The following is a 17,695-nucleotide window of genomic DNA, read 5'->3' on the forward strand; positions in this document are numbered from 1 at the left end:
AGAGATGTTGTTTATGTTCACACAGCTAAATTAAACATCACCTAAAGTTTAAAATATGATATCGTAGTGGACCACCCCTTTAAAAGGAAATATAATAAGGGAGTAAACCTGTTGCTTTTAATGTGATTAGTTGGCTTTTCTTAACAAAAAGCAAGTAAAAATGTGCATAATTATAAAAATTAAGTCAACTTAGACAACTTTCCTGATATAACGGGTTTACTCACATTTAAGGCAACTTGTTGCTTTTAAGGCAATAGGTTTATTAACCATTTTAAGTGACTGATCTCTTTTTCAAGTGTATGAGGAAAAAGCAACAAAAATTTTTGATTGGACTTCATCCAATGTTCAGATTAGAAATGTATTTAAATTAGAGCATATTTAATTAAATAATATAGAATCCACTTAGAAACTTGTAACGCAAAAAACCTTTAGCAATCAGCTGGGGAAGTTTGGGGACACATATTTTTAGCATTGTGTAGCCCCCATTCACCTGTAGCGAATAAATAATATTTTAGGAAGCTTGAAATGCAAAAACAATTAAGCAATCAACTGGGGAAGTGTGGTGATAAATATTTTTAGCAATGTTTTTTATTGCACTTATTCACCTGTAGGGGATAAATAATATAAATAATAAATAGCACAACTTGGAATGCAAAAAAAGTTAGCATTTCTTTATGTAATCAATCAGCTGGAGAAGTATGGTGATAAATATTAGTTATTTTTTGCCCCTCTTTGCCTGCAGTGTCTTGCTTTAAGGTGCCAGTGGGCAGTCGTGTGCCCACAGGAGCTTTGGAGATGCTGATGTCATTCTGCCTGCTGGGGATTCGAGAGTTTGACTGTATTAAAAATGAAGGTCTTTGTGTGTGAGCTCTTCACCCTGCCTGAGGGGTCTCCAGCTCAGGGGACACGGTTTGAAGAACGTTTGTACTGTCCTTGGCGGCTGAGCTGCCCTTAACAGCAGCTGTTGTTGAAGAGAAGAAGAAAAAAAAAACTATGGCTGATTGATCTTCTAGTTATTATAATTGCCCAAACCTCCGTTTTGATGGGTTGCTGTGTGTCTGATGAGCTTGTTTGCTGTTCAATCATTTTAAACCATTAAGTTCATTACGAGCTCACTAATTAAGTGGATGCCGATGCATTTGTTCCACTGACAAACTCTACATTTTCATAAGATTAAAAGGAAACAACAAGAAAGCAGGCAGATTTATTTCTTTAAAGCTGAAGTGTTTGATGTTAAAAATCTTCACATCAACATTAAAGTAGGTTTGTAGGTTAATTTGTCAAGATGATGTGTACATAGTATGGCACTTCAAGAGTGCTGCCGCTGTGATTATAAAATCTGGAAGACTATTTCACCACTGGTTCCCTCAAGATTTTCCTATGGGTTTTTATAATGGGTTTTTCAGTTCATGAGCAAAAATAAGGTAAACTGAATTTCACTATAAATTTGATAAACTGCACACACTCACACTCCAAACATCCAGTACATAGTATCTTATCACAAAATAAATAGAACTGCTTCAAAATATGTGTTTTCGGTGAAGATAATTTGAAAAACATTTATTGTTTTGGTCACACTTTATTTTAATGGTCCGTTTGCTGAATTTAAGTTACATTGCAACTAATTCTCATTAGATTATAAGTAGACTGTTAGATTGGGGTTAGGGTTAGTCAAAGTTGACATGTACATTCAAAGTTTCTTATAGTCAATTAAATATCTGTTGAAGGGGTAGTATCAAGCAGCATCAATTAAGCAGAAAATCTACTAATACTGAAATGGACCATCAAAATAAAGTGTTACCCTAGTTTTTTGATTATTTGGATAACAACATTATTCAATGCGTCTGTTATGCTCTGTAAAATAAAGTTGAGTAGGTTTGTAAAAACATAAGGCTAAATACTGTACATAATAACAAACATGTTGGTGAGCAGTCCATTTATTTATTTTTTTAATCATTTAAATAGAAAACTAAAACTGCCAGTTGGGTGCCATGGGTGGTAAAACTCTTACCCATTACTGGGTTTGTTCACCCAAAAAATAAAATTCAGTTATTAACTACTCAACCTCAAGTCATTCCAAAACCACTGAGATCTTTGTTCATTTTTTGAATGCAAATTAAGATATTTTAAATGAAATCTGAAAACTCTCTTATCCTCCATAGACAGTAATGGCCTCTAACAATTTTATGAAACTACGAGAATACATTTGTGGGGACATTACAAAAAAAATAACGACATTATTTAGGAGTTTCTTCTCAATGTCAGTATAGGGTGAGAGCGCTCTTTATGCCAGTGCACTTGATCACGCTGCAGACATTAACCTTAGATTAGGGCTGTGCAATTAACTCAAAAATTCAGTTTCAATTTCGATTTTGGCTTCTAATAATTATGAAAAAACCTGAACCAAGATTGTTGCATCATACCAGCCCTTTTCCAGTTCTACACATTTGTTGCTCTGCAAAGCTCAGTTTTATGTGTAAACTACTAAAAGCATGTATTGCAATGTAACTTTTGCAGCACGGGATGCGCATCATTCATTAATGTAAATACCGATCATGTTCTTAAAAGTGCAAAAGAGATTGCAAGCTGTTGTGTGTGTGCGCGCTCAGCCTTAGATAAGAGCAAAGCACACACATCTAAAATCATCTTAATATGAGCTCTTTAAGGGTCAAATACATGCAAATTTGTGTCAAAACACAGTGTTTAGTGATTATTCCTATAAACCCTCATTTATGTAATAAACAATTGAGTCGAGAATCCAAAGAGATGTGAAAGTGAAACCATAAATCAGAACCATACTGCTCTTAAAGTGACAGCGCACAATATTCCTGCTGCCGACTGTTTTTATCATTAATCAAACGGAGAACATCACTTACTGCTCTTGACTGAAGAACTTTTGTAGCTATAATTTTTTTTCTTACAATTAAGATGCTTAAAGTTTGTTTCAGTTTGTTTCATATTTTTATTTTACTGTATTTATTTTTTGTACTTTTCTTATTTACAGGGAGAAATAACTATATATACAGTTGAAATCAGATTTATTAGCCCTCCTGAATTATTAGAGGCCCTTTCCCCCTAATTTCTGCTTAACGGAAGGAAGATTTTTTTTCAACGCATTTCTAAACATAATAGATTTAATAACTCATTTCTAATAACTTATTTATTTTATCCTTGCTATGATGACAGCACAGTATTTTACTAGATGTTTCAGGATACAAGCATTCAGCTTAAAGTGCAATACAAAGGCTTAATTAGGGTAATTAGGGGATTAAGGGGACTAATTTTGACCTTAAAATAAGTTTAAAAATATTTAAAACAGCTTTTATTCTAGCCAAAAATAAAACAAATAAGACTTTCTCCAGAAGAAAAAATAGTATAGGAAATACTGTGAAAATTATTTGCTCTGTTAAAACATAATTTGGGAAATGTTTCTCAAAAAATAAATAAATAAAATACAGGAGGGCAAATAATTCTGACTACAACTATTATTTTGAATAATCGTGATTACAATTATGACTAAAATAATTGTGTCTATGATTTTTCCCGTAATCGAGCACCCTACCTCAAAAGAAAGTGTCTGATATATACATGAGTGCACATTGCTCATGTGCCATATGCTGACACTGAGAAGAAGAAATTGCTAAATAAAGTTGTTATTTTTGCACAAAAGTATTCTTGTAGCTTCATTATATTCCATATATCATTGAATAAATATGGTCTGTTTTATATGTGTTTTTTGGTGACCTTTGAACAAGTCAAGGTCATTGCTGTCTACGGATAGTTAGGGAGCTATCAGATTTCATCTAAAATATCCTAATGTGTGTACCGAAGATCAACCAAGGTTTGGAACAACATAATGGTGAGAAATTATAGACATAATTTAATTTTTGGGTGAGCTAACCATTTAAGTCATTTATTCTTGCAGTCATTCATGAATTCATTTGATTAGTTCTAATGGCTGATTCATTCAGGACTGAGGCAAATGGCTCTCTTTAAAAACAATTCAATGAATCACTGATTCAATGAAACAGCTGTGTGTTGATTTGAGGCAGTTGGGAAAAAAAGGAAATACAGACAATATTATGTCTAAAATATTAATATATTCAATAAAATCTTGTATAAATATCACATATAAACATTACTTAGACTGTATATTAGCTGTTGTCGTTGTTGATGGATTTCCTGGTAAATGTTAATTGCAAAAAAAAAAGCTTCTGCTCCGTGTTACTGTGTCTGATGAGCTTGTCTGCTGTTGAGTCATTTAGACCATTAAATCCATTACAAGCTTGCTAATTATAATGGACATCAACACATTTGTTCCACTGACAAACTACATTTTCATTTTTGTAAGATTCAATTAAGAATTATTTGTGAAAGTGTCTGATGTTAAAAAGCTCTGCACCTCCATGGCAAGTTATTTAAATAATAAAAAAAGTCTACACACTACAGTACTTTAACTGCTTGAGGATCTTAACCAGGCCGAAAAATCAACCAATGATGTGTTTGATGTGGCATGACGACCAATGGAAGATGGAGAGTGTTTAGAAAATATTATAAGATATTATATTTGAAAAATATTATATTTTATTTTATTTGACATTATTTTATGATATTATATTTGTGTGACAGATCACACTATTATGTTGTTCTTTTCTTTTTCATTCTGTTTTAACACATTTTAACCTGTTTTATCTTATTTTTATTAATTATCATTCTTTGTTGTTTTTATTTTTTTGTTTCCTTTATTCTTTTTTATGTAAAGTATGTTGAATTACCATTGAGTATGAAATGGGCTATATAAATAAACGACTTGCCTATTTAATACTAGCCTAACCCTAACCCTAATATATTATAGTATATTAACCAAACGTTCAAAATAGAAACCATGCAACTATTTTCTAAAAATATATAAATATTTAATTAATATTCATGGAATAGTTAAACAACATCAACAAATTATTTGAGCATGTTGTTTATCAAGTATGTTATTCAATTCATTGATCAAGATTTACTTGTATACACTGACAATGTCTATTGATCAAGATAATATTACAGTATGAGAATAGTGAACTGTGGCCTTCAATATGCTTTGCTATGATTTCTGTCTGTCTCATTGATTTCAGTTCCAGTAAGAGAGGATGATGTGCAGGTTCTAAAATGGTGTTTTTATTCATGTTCACTGATTATGAACTCAGAGATGTCGTGGATTTTGATGAATAAATGAATATTATGATCTGATGCAATCAGACAGTAAATGAGACATCCTGATTAAGCAAATGCCATTAATCACACATGAAGGGATTAATCAGGGACAAGGATTTCACACACACACACACACACACACACACACACACACACACACACACATATACACACACACACACACACACACACACACACACACACACACACCTCACTGTGCATCGAAAAGAGTGAAAATTAACAGCTTCTCACTTTCCTGTGAAAAAACTGACGGGTGAACTTTATGACTACACACACAAGCGAGAAGGTGAAAACGGTGGGGTACGTACGTAAAAATGGTGATGAAGAACTTTCTAATCTGTGGACTTGGGCTTCCAGGTACTTTCAGGTAAATATCCTGTGGTTCTCCTGGAGTCTGAAGTTTCAAAACACATAAAAATTAATTAAAAACAATTATGTTTAATCAGTAAATAATAACTAGTTATAAGTTTGAAACAAAAATTAGATACAAAGAATATGAACAACTATAAATAAATAAAAATTATGAAAAATAAAAATAATTTATTGGAACAAATTAAATTAAATATTATCACCAAAATATGAATTTCATATGAAAAATATATATTTCACATATGTCGTTATTGAACATTGGAAAAGATACTAGTAGAATCCTGTGTTAAAATATAGAAATAACAGCATTTTATGGGGAAAAAACAACAACATAGAATTATGTTTTATGATGTTTTACTATATTTCATGATAAATATATTTAATAAAAAAAAGTACTAGTACTTAAGTAAAAAAAAAACATGACACTAAAAATATCAATCTTAAAAATTGAAAAATAATCATAAATAATCATCTATAACAAGTAACTGTCCACCACTGACTTCACAATGACTCATCAGAAAGCATCAGACTCTAATTAACAACTTATTCTCATTTCGATTGGCTGGCTGCTATTAGAAGTGTGTCGTGATTGGCTCACCAGGTTGGTGGTGTGGCAGATGACATTGGGGTCACTGCAGTGCACATGGAGGCTGGCAGATCCATCTGTGAGCAAGTGCAAAAAGAGACAGAGCACAAATGAGGTCTTTAGTTCAAGACTAACAGCAGACACTGAAGCTTGTGTTTGTTTGTGTGTGTGTGTATGTTTGTAATGAGCAGCACCTGCTGTGTCGTCCCAGGCTGCAGGCAGGCGAATGGCCTTCTTTAAGAAGGTGAGCTCAGGCTGGTAGAAGCGGAAGGTCTGGTCCACCACATGTGGCGTTGGTTCAACATCCACCTGGCAGATCGCCAGAGGCTTTCTGTCCTCACCACGAAACAACACCTGGAAGACAAGCACAACAAGCTTCGAATGGCCTGCCAAAATGCTAACGGGAGAAGCAAAACTATTGACAAAACTGGAAAATAAAGCAGTATTCTGGATTTACAGTGAGTTAAACTCAAATATACTAACCACATTAGCAACATAATGGATTATCGCTGCCTATAAAGTTGACTTCTCCCATAGTTTGTGAAAACAAAACTGCAAGTGCAACAATGCACTCGTAATAGATATCTATGGATATCGTATCCTGGATGGTTTAAAATCAGATATTTTCATTTTTAATGGATATTTGAAACTTGTGCATAATTTACAAATTTTAGAACATTGACCAAACTGAATCAACATTTAACCAATTCAAGATGAATAACAACACTATTGCCATTCGTGGGACTGCTTCTAGCTTTTTTTTCAGCAATATCTATATTGCTGAACAGATCTGAATCAAAACTGTACTGATTTACATCAGAGGAGGACACTTTTGTCTAAATCTGTTCAATAATCGATGACTTTTGTAATATTGACACTGAACTAAATCAACATCTAGCAGACTTGAGTTGAAAAACCACACTTGCGTTTTGTAGAGCAGAATTTTTTAATAATAGGCAAATTTAGTAAAATCAACATTGTAATTTAATTGAACTGAATTAATATTTTACTTAACAAAAAATATTTGTTTTTAGCTGAATTTTGAATATAAAATTGAGTATCGCAATTATCAAATTTTGTCTTCATCATCAATGCTCATTAAACTAAGTTGAATCAACATTAAATGATAATTGTATTACTAAAAAAATTGCTTTATGTGGTTTTAGCGTAGAGCCTTTTAGCTGATTTTACTTCATAATTGACCAGTTTTGTTATGACATCACTTATCGAAATAAACTGAATCGACATTCATCTTTAGCAGGGATAAACACTTTTCATTTTCAGGGTTGTTTTTTTTCTGAGTTAACAAAACTATTCCCTACTATTCAAATGCTTTTTGACTTAATTTCATAATTAAATTGTATATTAATCAACCCTTACTGAACTGAAATGAATCAACACATTGCTCACTATTGTCTTCTCTACAGCTTCCCTAATACCTATAGCTAATTATGTTTCATAACTGACCAACTTTATCACATCACACACTTATTGAACTGATCTCAATCAACATTGAACTGACCTGAGCTTAATAACAACATTATTGTATTCTGAATTAATTTCATAGTTGGTTTTTAAAGCATTGAAGTATGATGGTCTAGTCTGGTCTTCTCAGCAGAGACACTCAAAGTCAACCAATAAACGACAGCATTATCTGAAATCATTCCACATTGACTTTATGAAGTGCTATATGAAGTATCGTGAGTCATCTCCAATCTAAAAGAGTAACCTCTTTCTGTCTCTGTCTTGCGTCAGATACAGTCGATTCACAGCCTAAGACAAGCCATTGACACTCCTCTGGAGGTGATGTCAGTTTGTGCACAGCAATGCTTGACCCCAACTGACCTAAAATGATACAAGAGCGGTGTGTGTGTCAGCAATACTGCAAGGCATCAGTCTCTCTCTGGGCTACATATGGCAGAAAGAGCCCAAAGGCACAATCAAGCACAGTGCTATAGAACTGCACACAGAGACTCCTACTCGGCTTAACCATCTGATCGAGACTGCATGAGCTAACACAAACTTTTACCGTCTAGCTGGAATATGCATAAATGTGTAGACATTAGGGTTGTCCTCGATACAATTAATTCACATTACGATGCTATACCAGCTGAAGTATCGTGATTCAGAGTATTGCGATACTGTATTTCAGAACTCAAATCTATAAAATAAAAAAATGATCAGAAATACTATATTTTATATGTTATGATAGGTCTACTTGAATTGAATTCATAATTGCCTTATTAATGAAAGAATATTTGCACATCACTTCACCTGAATTGCATTTTTAATTTTATTTTTCTCATCAGGTAAGAATCTAAAGCAATTCATATCATATTCAATATTGACAATATTGATCATATTCAAATCATATCAAATCATATTGACAGGAACAGAAATGAACTGATTCAGATGTGCGTTCCAACTGAAGTATCATAAAACCTGCAATTGGCTACCATAAAAGGCATGAATTCTACACAACTTTTTGCAACCTTTTAAGGGCATCACAGACTATTCAAATTAAATGGTCTATTGTTGCAAAAACATGTGAGCATTTTAGTGACTTTCCCACATGCAACATTATGTATTGTAGATAGACCGTTAATGGTGAAACTACCATTTACAAAGTACAATGGCACCGCCAGTATTTAGAAGCTATAGTATCGCGATTTTACTATTGTACCGGTAAACCGTCCAACCCTAGTAAACATGTAGAGATATGTCAAAATGAAGGGCTAGGGCTAGGGTAAAAGTCAACTTTGATGATTTTTCCTTTTTTTAGGATGAGTTTAATATAATATAATATAACATAATATAATATAATATAATATAATATAATATAATTTAATATAACATAATATCATATAAAATTCAACAATACTCATAATATTACTAATAATGTGAATGTCAAGATTACCAGAGAGCTAGGCTTTGCAGATCACTGGAAAACATGCATTATCACCTGTACTACAATTCTGCCACGATATGAACTACAACTCCCCAAAGTTTGTACTCATTACTTCTGCCACAGTTGACAATCACTCAGGGCCTACTCACACTATGTTATCCGTACCGTGCCCAGGCCCGTTTCCCGAATCGTTTGAGAAGAGTGAGTGCGCTGAATCGGGCTCAGGCACGATTCAACATTTTTTATTTTAAAAATGTGATTAAAAATATTTAAAAAATGTGTATTTGCACATTACTATATTTATTTGAGTGTCTAAACAGATTTGAAGGGCACATAAAAATCATAGTTAGAACACATGTAAGAATAACAGGATATTTGTCTGCACCTGTAAATCTGTGTGCACCTGCAGATTATGAAAAATGAATGAATACCAACAGGCCAGTTGATCAATGTTTCTCATTAACAGACTTATGAATATAAAACACTGAAATTAATCAGTTCTAACATTAACGGCAGGCTCCAATGAAATGCATTTCTCCCAGTCAAATCTCAAACACAGATTTAAAAGGTCAAACTTATAGATGGTGTAACTCAATGTGATCAAGAATCAGCTCAGTGTTTCAGCTGAGCAGGTTCCTCTATGAAAACCATTTGGAGAGTTCAATATTAACATAATCGAGTAGGCAGGGATTTTACAGTGCTTGCCTAAAAATACATACAGCAGCACAAAAATACCCAACATCAGTTTGGCTCTTGCATCAGTTTTAGTCATGTTTCACTTTGTCGACTACTTCTTCAACTCCAAATCTACTAATCAGGTGGTATAGAAAGAATCTGAGTTTCTGTGTGTGCTCAGCAGTACAGCGAGTGCTAAGCTCTTACCTTGATGGATTTGGCTTGGATTGTATTGGACAGATGTTTCTGAGCCATCTGTGGACTTCTTGAAATCTTTAAGCTTTTTGAGTCCTGCAATATGACAGGGGAGTCATTCATTATAAACAGTGCGGCATTCAGGAGGAGAAGCAATCCCATTGAAATAATGTCATTAAGGGATGGGAAAACATTGTTTGGACAGGTCTGTTCATGAGGCTGTTTTTAATCCATTTCATTATTGCTGATGCTTCAAGTCATTTTAACCTCCCTCCTTCACTTCTGGGTGCCTCTGTTATACTACAGACTATAAACAAACCCAAATCCAATTAAAGCGGAAACATGTGAACTAATCCAAGTCTCATCAGTGGGAAAAGGAAATGAGGAAACAAATGTAGTTTCTCAGAGGTGACACATCATTCATGGTTGAATTACACTGTACTGGAGCACACAAAAGCAATCCAACAGTCCACATTTTCTCCTGATGATGTTGTTTCTCAGCATCAGCAGATTAGTGGACAGTTTGTGTTCATTATTCTGAAGAGAAGATTCACTCCAGTCCTAGCCTGTCCAGACATTTTTGTCTGCCATGGGCTGTTTTGTATTAGGGTGTCTACAAAATTGAACAAGTTAAATGTAAGACTTTTTCAGTCCAAATTACAGTATATGAAACGTAAGACCACTGAATCTGCAATGAAGAGGGCTCAATCCTAATGATTTTTTCTCCTGGTCCTGTCGAACAAGTTTTTACTTGACCTGCCATAATTTTCTCCGACCCCACCAAAAATGTTAAATAGTTCTTTCTCAGCCACATATTTTAACAGGATATATATATATATATATATATATATATATATATATATATATATATATATATATATATATATATATATATATATACAGGACTCAAAGAGAGAAATTCTATATCTTTTAAGACCTTTTTTAAGATTCTTTCCATACATTTTAAGACCTTAAATCTACTTTAGGTTTCAACCGGAAACACTGGTGAGATGTTAACTTGCCGTGTATTTACTAAATATTAATGTAAGAAACTAATCCAAAACTGAAACATTATTCATATACTAAATAAAAATCTATTAAATCAAACTAATTCAGCAGATTGGCGCCTATAGAACTGCAGAAATAATGGTATTGCCTTGGTTACTGCAGTGAACAAAGCAGCAGAATGTCAAATCTAGCAGGATTTTATTGATTTCATAAACTACACAACATCCTGATATTCACAGATTTAATTCAGGCAAACTTTAGAATACAACCATACATTGCATAATCAAAATGATACACAATTGAATACCTTGCAAAACAGCTTTTAAGACTTTTTAGGGGCCCTAAATTTCCCTACATTGACAAGACCCCAAGGACATCCTGTTTAAACAATATGTCAAAAAAAAAACAATAGTTGTATACATACACTTTTTATTCAGCACAATAAAAAAACTAATTGTCATGCTCAGGAAGAGCTTAAGTAAGTCTGATTTGTATTAAGATTTGTCAAAAATCAAGCAAAACAGTGCTGTGCTTCTGTTACTTGTTTTTGTTTTATTTGTAAAATTTGTTATTTCATACACAGTATTTTATATAAATATATATTATTTTTTACCTCATAAATTGACTTGCTATGGGAAAACTTTAGCTGTCTGTAAAAAGATACCAGGCATTGGGTGTGTCAGACTGTTTTTTCATTGTTGTTTATTGTGACATGACCAACATATGGCATTCTATCAAATCTGAATTCAAAGCTTTTAAACTTTTTAAACTTTTTTTATTTTTTAAAGAAGAAAACTATAAAATAAATAAATTTAAAGGACCAGCGGCCACTGAAAAAAAAGACTATACGATCTAAAAATTCGTTTTAAGATTTAAAAAGTATAAATCTTAATTTGTGGTGATAACTATTGACATTAGTGAATTGCAATTATTTATAATTTATAAATAGTTTAAATCAATGGAGGACCAGGAGTGCCGGTCTTCACTGACTTTTAAATTACCGCTAAAATGAGCTATGGTTTTGTTTCTGTCCAATGACAGTACGCGTTTCATTCGCAAGCAAAAGAGGGTTTAGCTGGACTTGAGACGAAAGCTGATGGTTGCTTCCACATGTGGACTGTCCAATGGATTTTTTTTAACTCAATTTATTTTCAACTCTAGTACTATTTAATTGTACTATTTTATTGTTTGATTAATCAGATTAAGTTTGATTAAATTAAACTAAATAAACATTTATAAAATTGTCTATTTATTTATACATTTAAAATGATTTTAAATGCATTGTTTTATTGCTTTATTAAATGACATTCAAAGCACAATTTAAATAAACAAATTTAAATAGCTATATAAATATAAATACGTCTATTTATTTGTCCATTAATTTTCGTAAAAAATTGTGGTTTATTTATACACATTTTAATGCTTCAATTATTAAACTGATAATTCGATTCTTTATTTTATTTCTAACCAGCACTCCTGTTCCTCCATATAAAACTGCCAATATCAATTTTAGCTTTAAATTTAATCATTTACAACTAAATTTGCTTTAATATACAAAGCTTAAAAAAGACTTTAGATGTCTTTTGAGCCCTTTGTGATCCTACTATTGAAATCTGTTAACATTAATATAATACAATTTTCTTTTAAATTCCTACTTAAACTTTTGCTGCACCAACAGTGTTTCATTCATTCATTCATTTTCTTTTCGGCTTAGTCCCTTTATTATACCAGGGTCGCCGCAGCAGAATGCATTGGCAACTTATCCAGCACATTTTAAACCCTTTCAGTCGCAACCCATCCCTGTGAAACAATGGTATTTCATCTCCTTGGTAAATGCATGTAAATTCATTATATTTATAACAAGGTCTCTCAGTCTTAAAAAAAAAAAGAATCATGCTGATGCAGTGCAGATTTAATCAAAGTTAAAAAGCTCTTTTAAAAGTTAAAAGTTTATATCAAGTCATGTAAAACCACTGAATCTGATCTTAACCTGGTTGGACTTGTGTGTATTTTGTCAACCGCCAACTTGTTCTGCAACCCTGAATTTTTTTAAACTCATTTTGTACACATTTTAGGCTGAAAGGTGAATTTTAAAAAGACAAAAATAACTAAACAACAGAACACTAAACATATACTGTATCTAAGAGTTTTAGATTTACCTGAAGAGGAAAGCTGTGACCACAAACGAAGGTCTGGTACTTGAAGGGAACGTGAACGCTTTCTTTTGGCCGCAGGTAAACTTGAGGAGTCAGTGTTTTCTCCTTCAGGTGAAACATCTCCTCCTCTAGAGGAGTCAGAGTCTTCGTCAACTCCTTAAAATATCTCCACTCTTCGCTCTTCACCAGTACACTGAGGGATAAAGAGATGAAAAACAGAGAGGAAAAGAAAAGAACAGCTTGAGGACTTTCTTTGCCTTGCCAGCAGTATTTTATTGGCAATGGAAAAAGAGCGTATTTGAGTATGCATGATACAGTCGAACATAAGCCCTCGCACAACTCAAACTCCTTGGAGGCTACGCTTTAAAGATAACACACACTGGCTGTGAAATATTACTTTCTGTTTCATAGAGACAAATTTCATGCACAAATATATGAAGGAAAAGGGCATTTGAAACATCAAAAGCAGCACCTCCGGGCCCCAAGAAGGGATCATTCTCCATAAATGGAAAAAAATATGAATTTCGAGGTGTAAAAAGTCTTTTGTACTGCATGCGTTACAGTAGATGTGAAACCAAGTCTCGGAAAATTCGATCACATTCTTTCTTTAATAACACACAGAGCCGGGCAGGTGGAACAAAGTGAAGTGTACTTATGTGAACAAAAGCGGAGCCCATTTCCCTTTCTTTCATATAGACTCACATATGTATGGAGCTCTTTTAAAAGGTTAATGGAAAGCGCAGGTTAAAAAAAAGTGATAAAGAGAAAAAAATGAAATTAAAATGTTATCAGGGCTAAATAGAAAATAGATTTTGGCAGACATTTCTTCTATTAAAATATAAGAGATAGCTCACTCTAGCTAACAGAAGGTGGACAAACAAACAAGGCCTCTGATAAGTTTACATATTAATTTCTAAATGTTTGGTTTATATTATTTCATGTTTATCTCTCTCTTTTCATCATTGCTCAAAGCTAATGTTAAAGAAATGCATCTATGAAATCTCTTTGTTTACTTTTTTTACCCAAAATATTGTTTTCTGGAAGACATTTCTCGTTTTCTGGATTTTGTGTTTCTTTTTTTTTTTTTTTTTTTGCATTATTACACTGTAAAACCCAAAATTTAAGACAATCGTTTGAGGAAACCGATTGCAACAAACCATTTAAGTTCAAAAACTAATCCTAAATAGTACTGTGAACTGAATCCATTTGAGTAAACAAACTAATTTAAGTACAGTAAAGCCCAATAAATGAAGAAAACTCAAACTCTAGTACTGTAAAACCCTATAAGTTAAGGCAACTCAAATCATTTCAGGAAATTAATTACAAACCATTTAAGTAAAAAAAAAAAAAAAAAAAAAAAAAAACTTATCTATATGAGTACTGTGAACTTACTCCATTTAAGCTAAAACAATGAGGTGTGTCCGTAACTTATTACCTTCAACACTGAGTTCAAAACTTTCTTCAAATGAGCAGAAATAACTTTCAGTCAATTTTGAGTTAACTACACTCCTTTCATTTAATAAAGTTGACTGTTGAGTTTAACAGTGTTTTACTGTGACATCCCACTTTATAATTCCATTTGTATGGCTTGATTCTGTGATCCTGTCTGCATTTACTACATCACCGAATGGTGGAGAGATTCATTTAGCAATATGCTGCTGTAATATTAACTTATTCATGCATGTGAAAGCAATAAAATGTATACTATTGTTTAAAAGTTTGTGTTTGGTAAGATTTATTAAGTCATTTCCTTTGGGTTATGCTTAGTTCAGACTGCATGATTTTAGTCATGTCACAGATGGGGTGACAGCGGGTTTCAGACTTTAGAACAGGAAAAATCGCTGACAGCTTTGTCTCGGTCTGCAAACTACGTCTCAACCAAACACACGAGAAGTGACATGGAAACAATGCAGAGTTACGTAGTATATCTTTTGTGATTAACTACATAATAAGAAAAGAAGCCTTTAGTGATGTAGAAAATGTACTTATTGCCTTTGAAGAGAGTTAGCAATTTCCTCAATTTTTTTTTTTGATCCGGTTGTGGTATTGCTCAGATGACACGTCAAACAGACACGGTTGCTCTTGCCAAATTTACACTAGCTTCTTTCTCCATTTCTTGGGTTTAAATAGACTGTTAACTTCTCCCCCATCCTCCCGCTGGCCTGCAGATACTCATATTATGCTGCTCTCTCATAGGCTGTAGGTGATTGCCAATGTTATTGTCAATCAGAACACATTTTACACTCACACGGCATGACTTGAATTGCTGACATGTCCAGATATTTAGCATTCCAAATATCTCTCTCTGCGATTCTCTCAGATAGCGCCTTTGATAGTTCATAGTGTGTTATTGTCTGTGATTTCTCAAAACCTGTCGGCAAGTCAAAATCAGGGCTAAAATCATGCAGTCTAAACTCAGCATTTGTATCTTCATTCATTCAGGGATCACCTTGAAAGATTGAAAAAATAAAAAGATTCTTGATTGCCTTTCCCTTTTTTTAAACCAGTAAACTGTTATTATAATCTTAAACCATTTTTCACTTTAATATATTTTAATGATATATTTGAATATTCATTTATTAAATTGAAAAATCCCTGTAGGGTTGATTGATTTCCAGCAATCGTTACTTCAATGTTCAGTTTCATGTGATCCTTCTTTTAACCAGATTTAGTTCTTAATAAAAATACCTTATTACCAGAGAAGTGATACTTAATATTTATGAAGAATTTGTGGCAACAGTTCATAAAAACAGTATTATAAATGTCATTACAGTCCCTTTTGATCAGTTTAATGTGTTCTTGCTAAATAAAAGTATGTTCAATAAATAAATAAATGAATGAATAAATAAAAAGGAAAGAAAAAAAAACATACTGACTCCAAACTTCGGGTATTTTGTTCTTATGTTCTTTGTGTTACTCTTTTAAAGTCTAATCTAGTCCATTAAAGCACTGGCAATGCTGTATGCTGAATAGCCATGGGCCAGTATAAGATTCTGACAGTATGATAACCTAGGACAAAAATATCACGGTTTCACTGTATTGTGATTACTGCTCTAAATTAATTTCTTTTTTAATTTCTGGGAAAGCAACATAAACTTTTTCCCCTTTGAACACGATATATTTTATTTAGAGAAACTTATAAAATGTTTTGAAACAGTAAACATGTCAGGCTAAATAATTGAAATGAATAATTGACTTCTGCTTTCTTCATTAGTTTCAAAAACAGATTTCTTTACAATTTAAAGCTCCACATTTCTGCTGGAGAAACTGTTGTCCTAAAAAACAAACAAACAAATAAAAACTAAAAAAAAAAAAAAAACATATATAAAAAATCTTACATATACCAAAGGAACAGTAAAGCAGAACATTTTGGCGGATTTAAAACCTTGACTTTTCCAAATCGCGGTATACCTTAAAAATGGTTATCATCCCATGAGTAATGCAAAACATTTATTCCCATAAAATATTTTAAATCTAAAGGAAAGAAAAAAAATAGCAATTGAAGACCTGAAACAGATTACAAGCTTCAGGACTTGACCTGTAAGGATAAACTGAATTAGGCAGCAAGAATGGTGCTCGTCTGCTGAAATCTGGCATATCCTTTAACCTGCCGCTCTGCTGCTTCAGCTTGTCCATATATAATGAGAGAGTTCAGCTGAGTATCAATGCCTTCAGTAAAAGTAAGAGAGAAAAAGGTGACTTTATAAGGTTTGCTTTGTGGCATACATCGGTTATACAAACAGGTCTGAAACATCCTTTGCACTGAAAGAGAGAAGCATCAATTCAACACAAATATACAAATGCAAACTCCAGATCTCAGGTATTTGCTTCCCTGGCACAGCTCTGTGTATACATGAGCACTTTGGATTCGCACACAGACAAACACACGGCTGCAGTTACTGCCATGACACATCACAAAGTGCTTCGGGTTTATGCCTCAACACAATGAAAAGCTGGCAAGACAAACGTCATGCAAATGTTTTTTACAGAGAGATGGTTGGGAATATTTGGCCAGGTACACACTGTAGCTAAATCAATTAATCTTTTATTGCTTAATTCTGTATGTACAGTGTTCAGTTATTTACAGGAGCAACAACCAAATTAACACCTGGAAATACAACTCCAAAAATGTTCTTAATGTATACATACACACTGCTGGGGGGTTTAGGTGAAATTAATACTAGAAGCCGTACAATAACTTTAATTTCTTTTCACACAATTTATGATTATTGGCAGAATATCCATTAGTGAAGAATCATTTCTACAAGGCCAGCACAAAAAGCCTTTTATCATAATAAAAACTTGCCATGGCCACATTCATCTGTTTCTGGAAAAATAGCATGTTAGCATTGGCATAGACATTTCAATTTGAAACCGCCACAAACCAATGTAAGATCAATTCTGTAAAAATGTTACTACAAGGACGTGTTTTTCAAGAGCCTAGATTGCTACTTTTACAAAACTAATCACTTAATGAGCCAAGCCCAAAAAAACAAGCCCAAACACAATTTCACGTCAGGCAAAAACAAAACACTCAATCTTTTTTTTTTTTTTTTGTATGCAGTGCAAAAAAAC

The 17,695-nt window shown here is 33.0% G+C and overlaps 1 protein-coding gene across 8 annotated transcripts in view; it reads right to left on the bottom strand.

Annotated features, from left to right (window-relative positions):
* Positions 1–17,695, bottom strand: part of nphp4 (nephronophthisis 4) — a 296,460-nt gene that overhangs the window by 10,877 nt on the left and 267,888 nt on the right. For 4 of the 8 annotated variants that reach the window (XM_068223140.2, XM_068223139.2, XM_068223138.2 and 1 more), the window contains exons 21-25: positions 13,124–13,313; positions 9,969–10,052; positions 6,373–6,532; positions 6,191–6,255; positions 5,532–5,617 (exon numbers count right to left, since the gene is read on the bottom strand). In XM_068223140.2, coding sequence (XP_068079241.2) covers positions 5,532–5,617; positions 6,191–6,255; positions 6,373–6,532; positions 9,969–10,052; positions 13,124–13,313 — 585 coding nt within the window. The remainder of the gene's footprint in view (positions 1–5,531; positions 5,618–6,190; positions 6,256–6,372; positions 6,533–9,968; positions 10,053–13,123; positions 13,314–17,695) is intronic. The other 4 variants (XM_073910322.1, XM_073910321.1, XM_073910320.1 and 1 more) reach the window with 1 other exon arrangement.

This window comes from Danio rerio, chromosome 8, assembly GCF_049306965.1.
Source record: "Danio rerio strain Tuebingen ecotype United States chromosome 8, GRCz12tu, whole genome shotgun sequence".
Taxonomy (NCBI): Eukaryota; Metazoa; Chordata; class Actinopteri; order Cypriniformes; family Danionidae; genus Danio; species Danio rerio.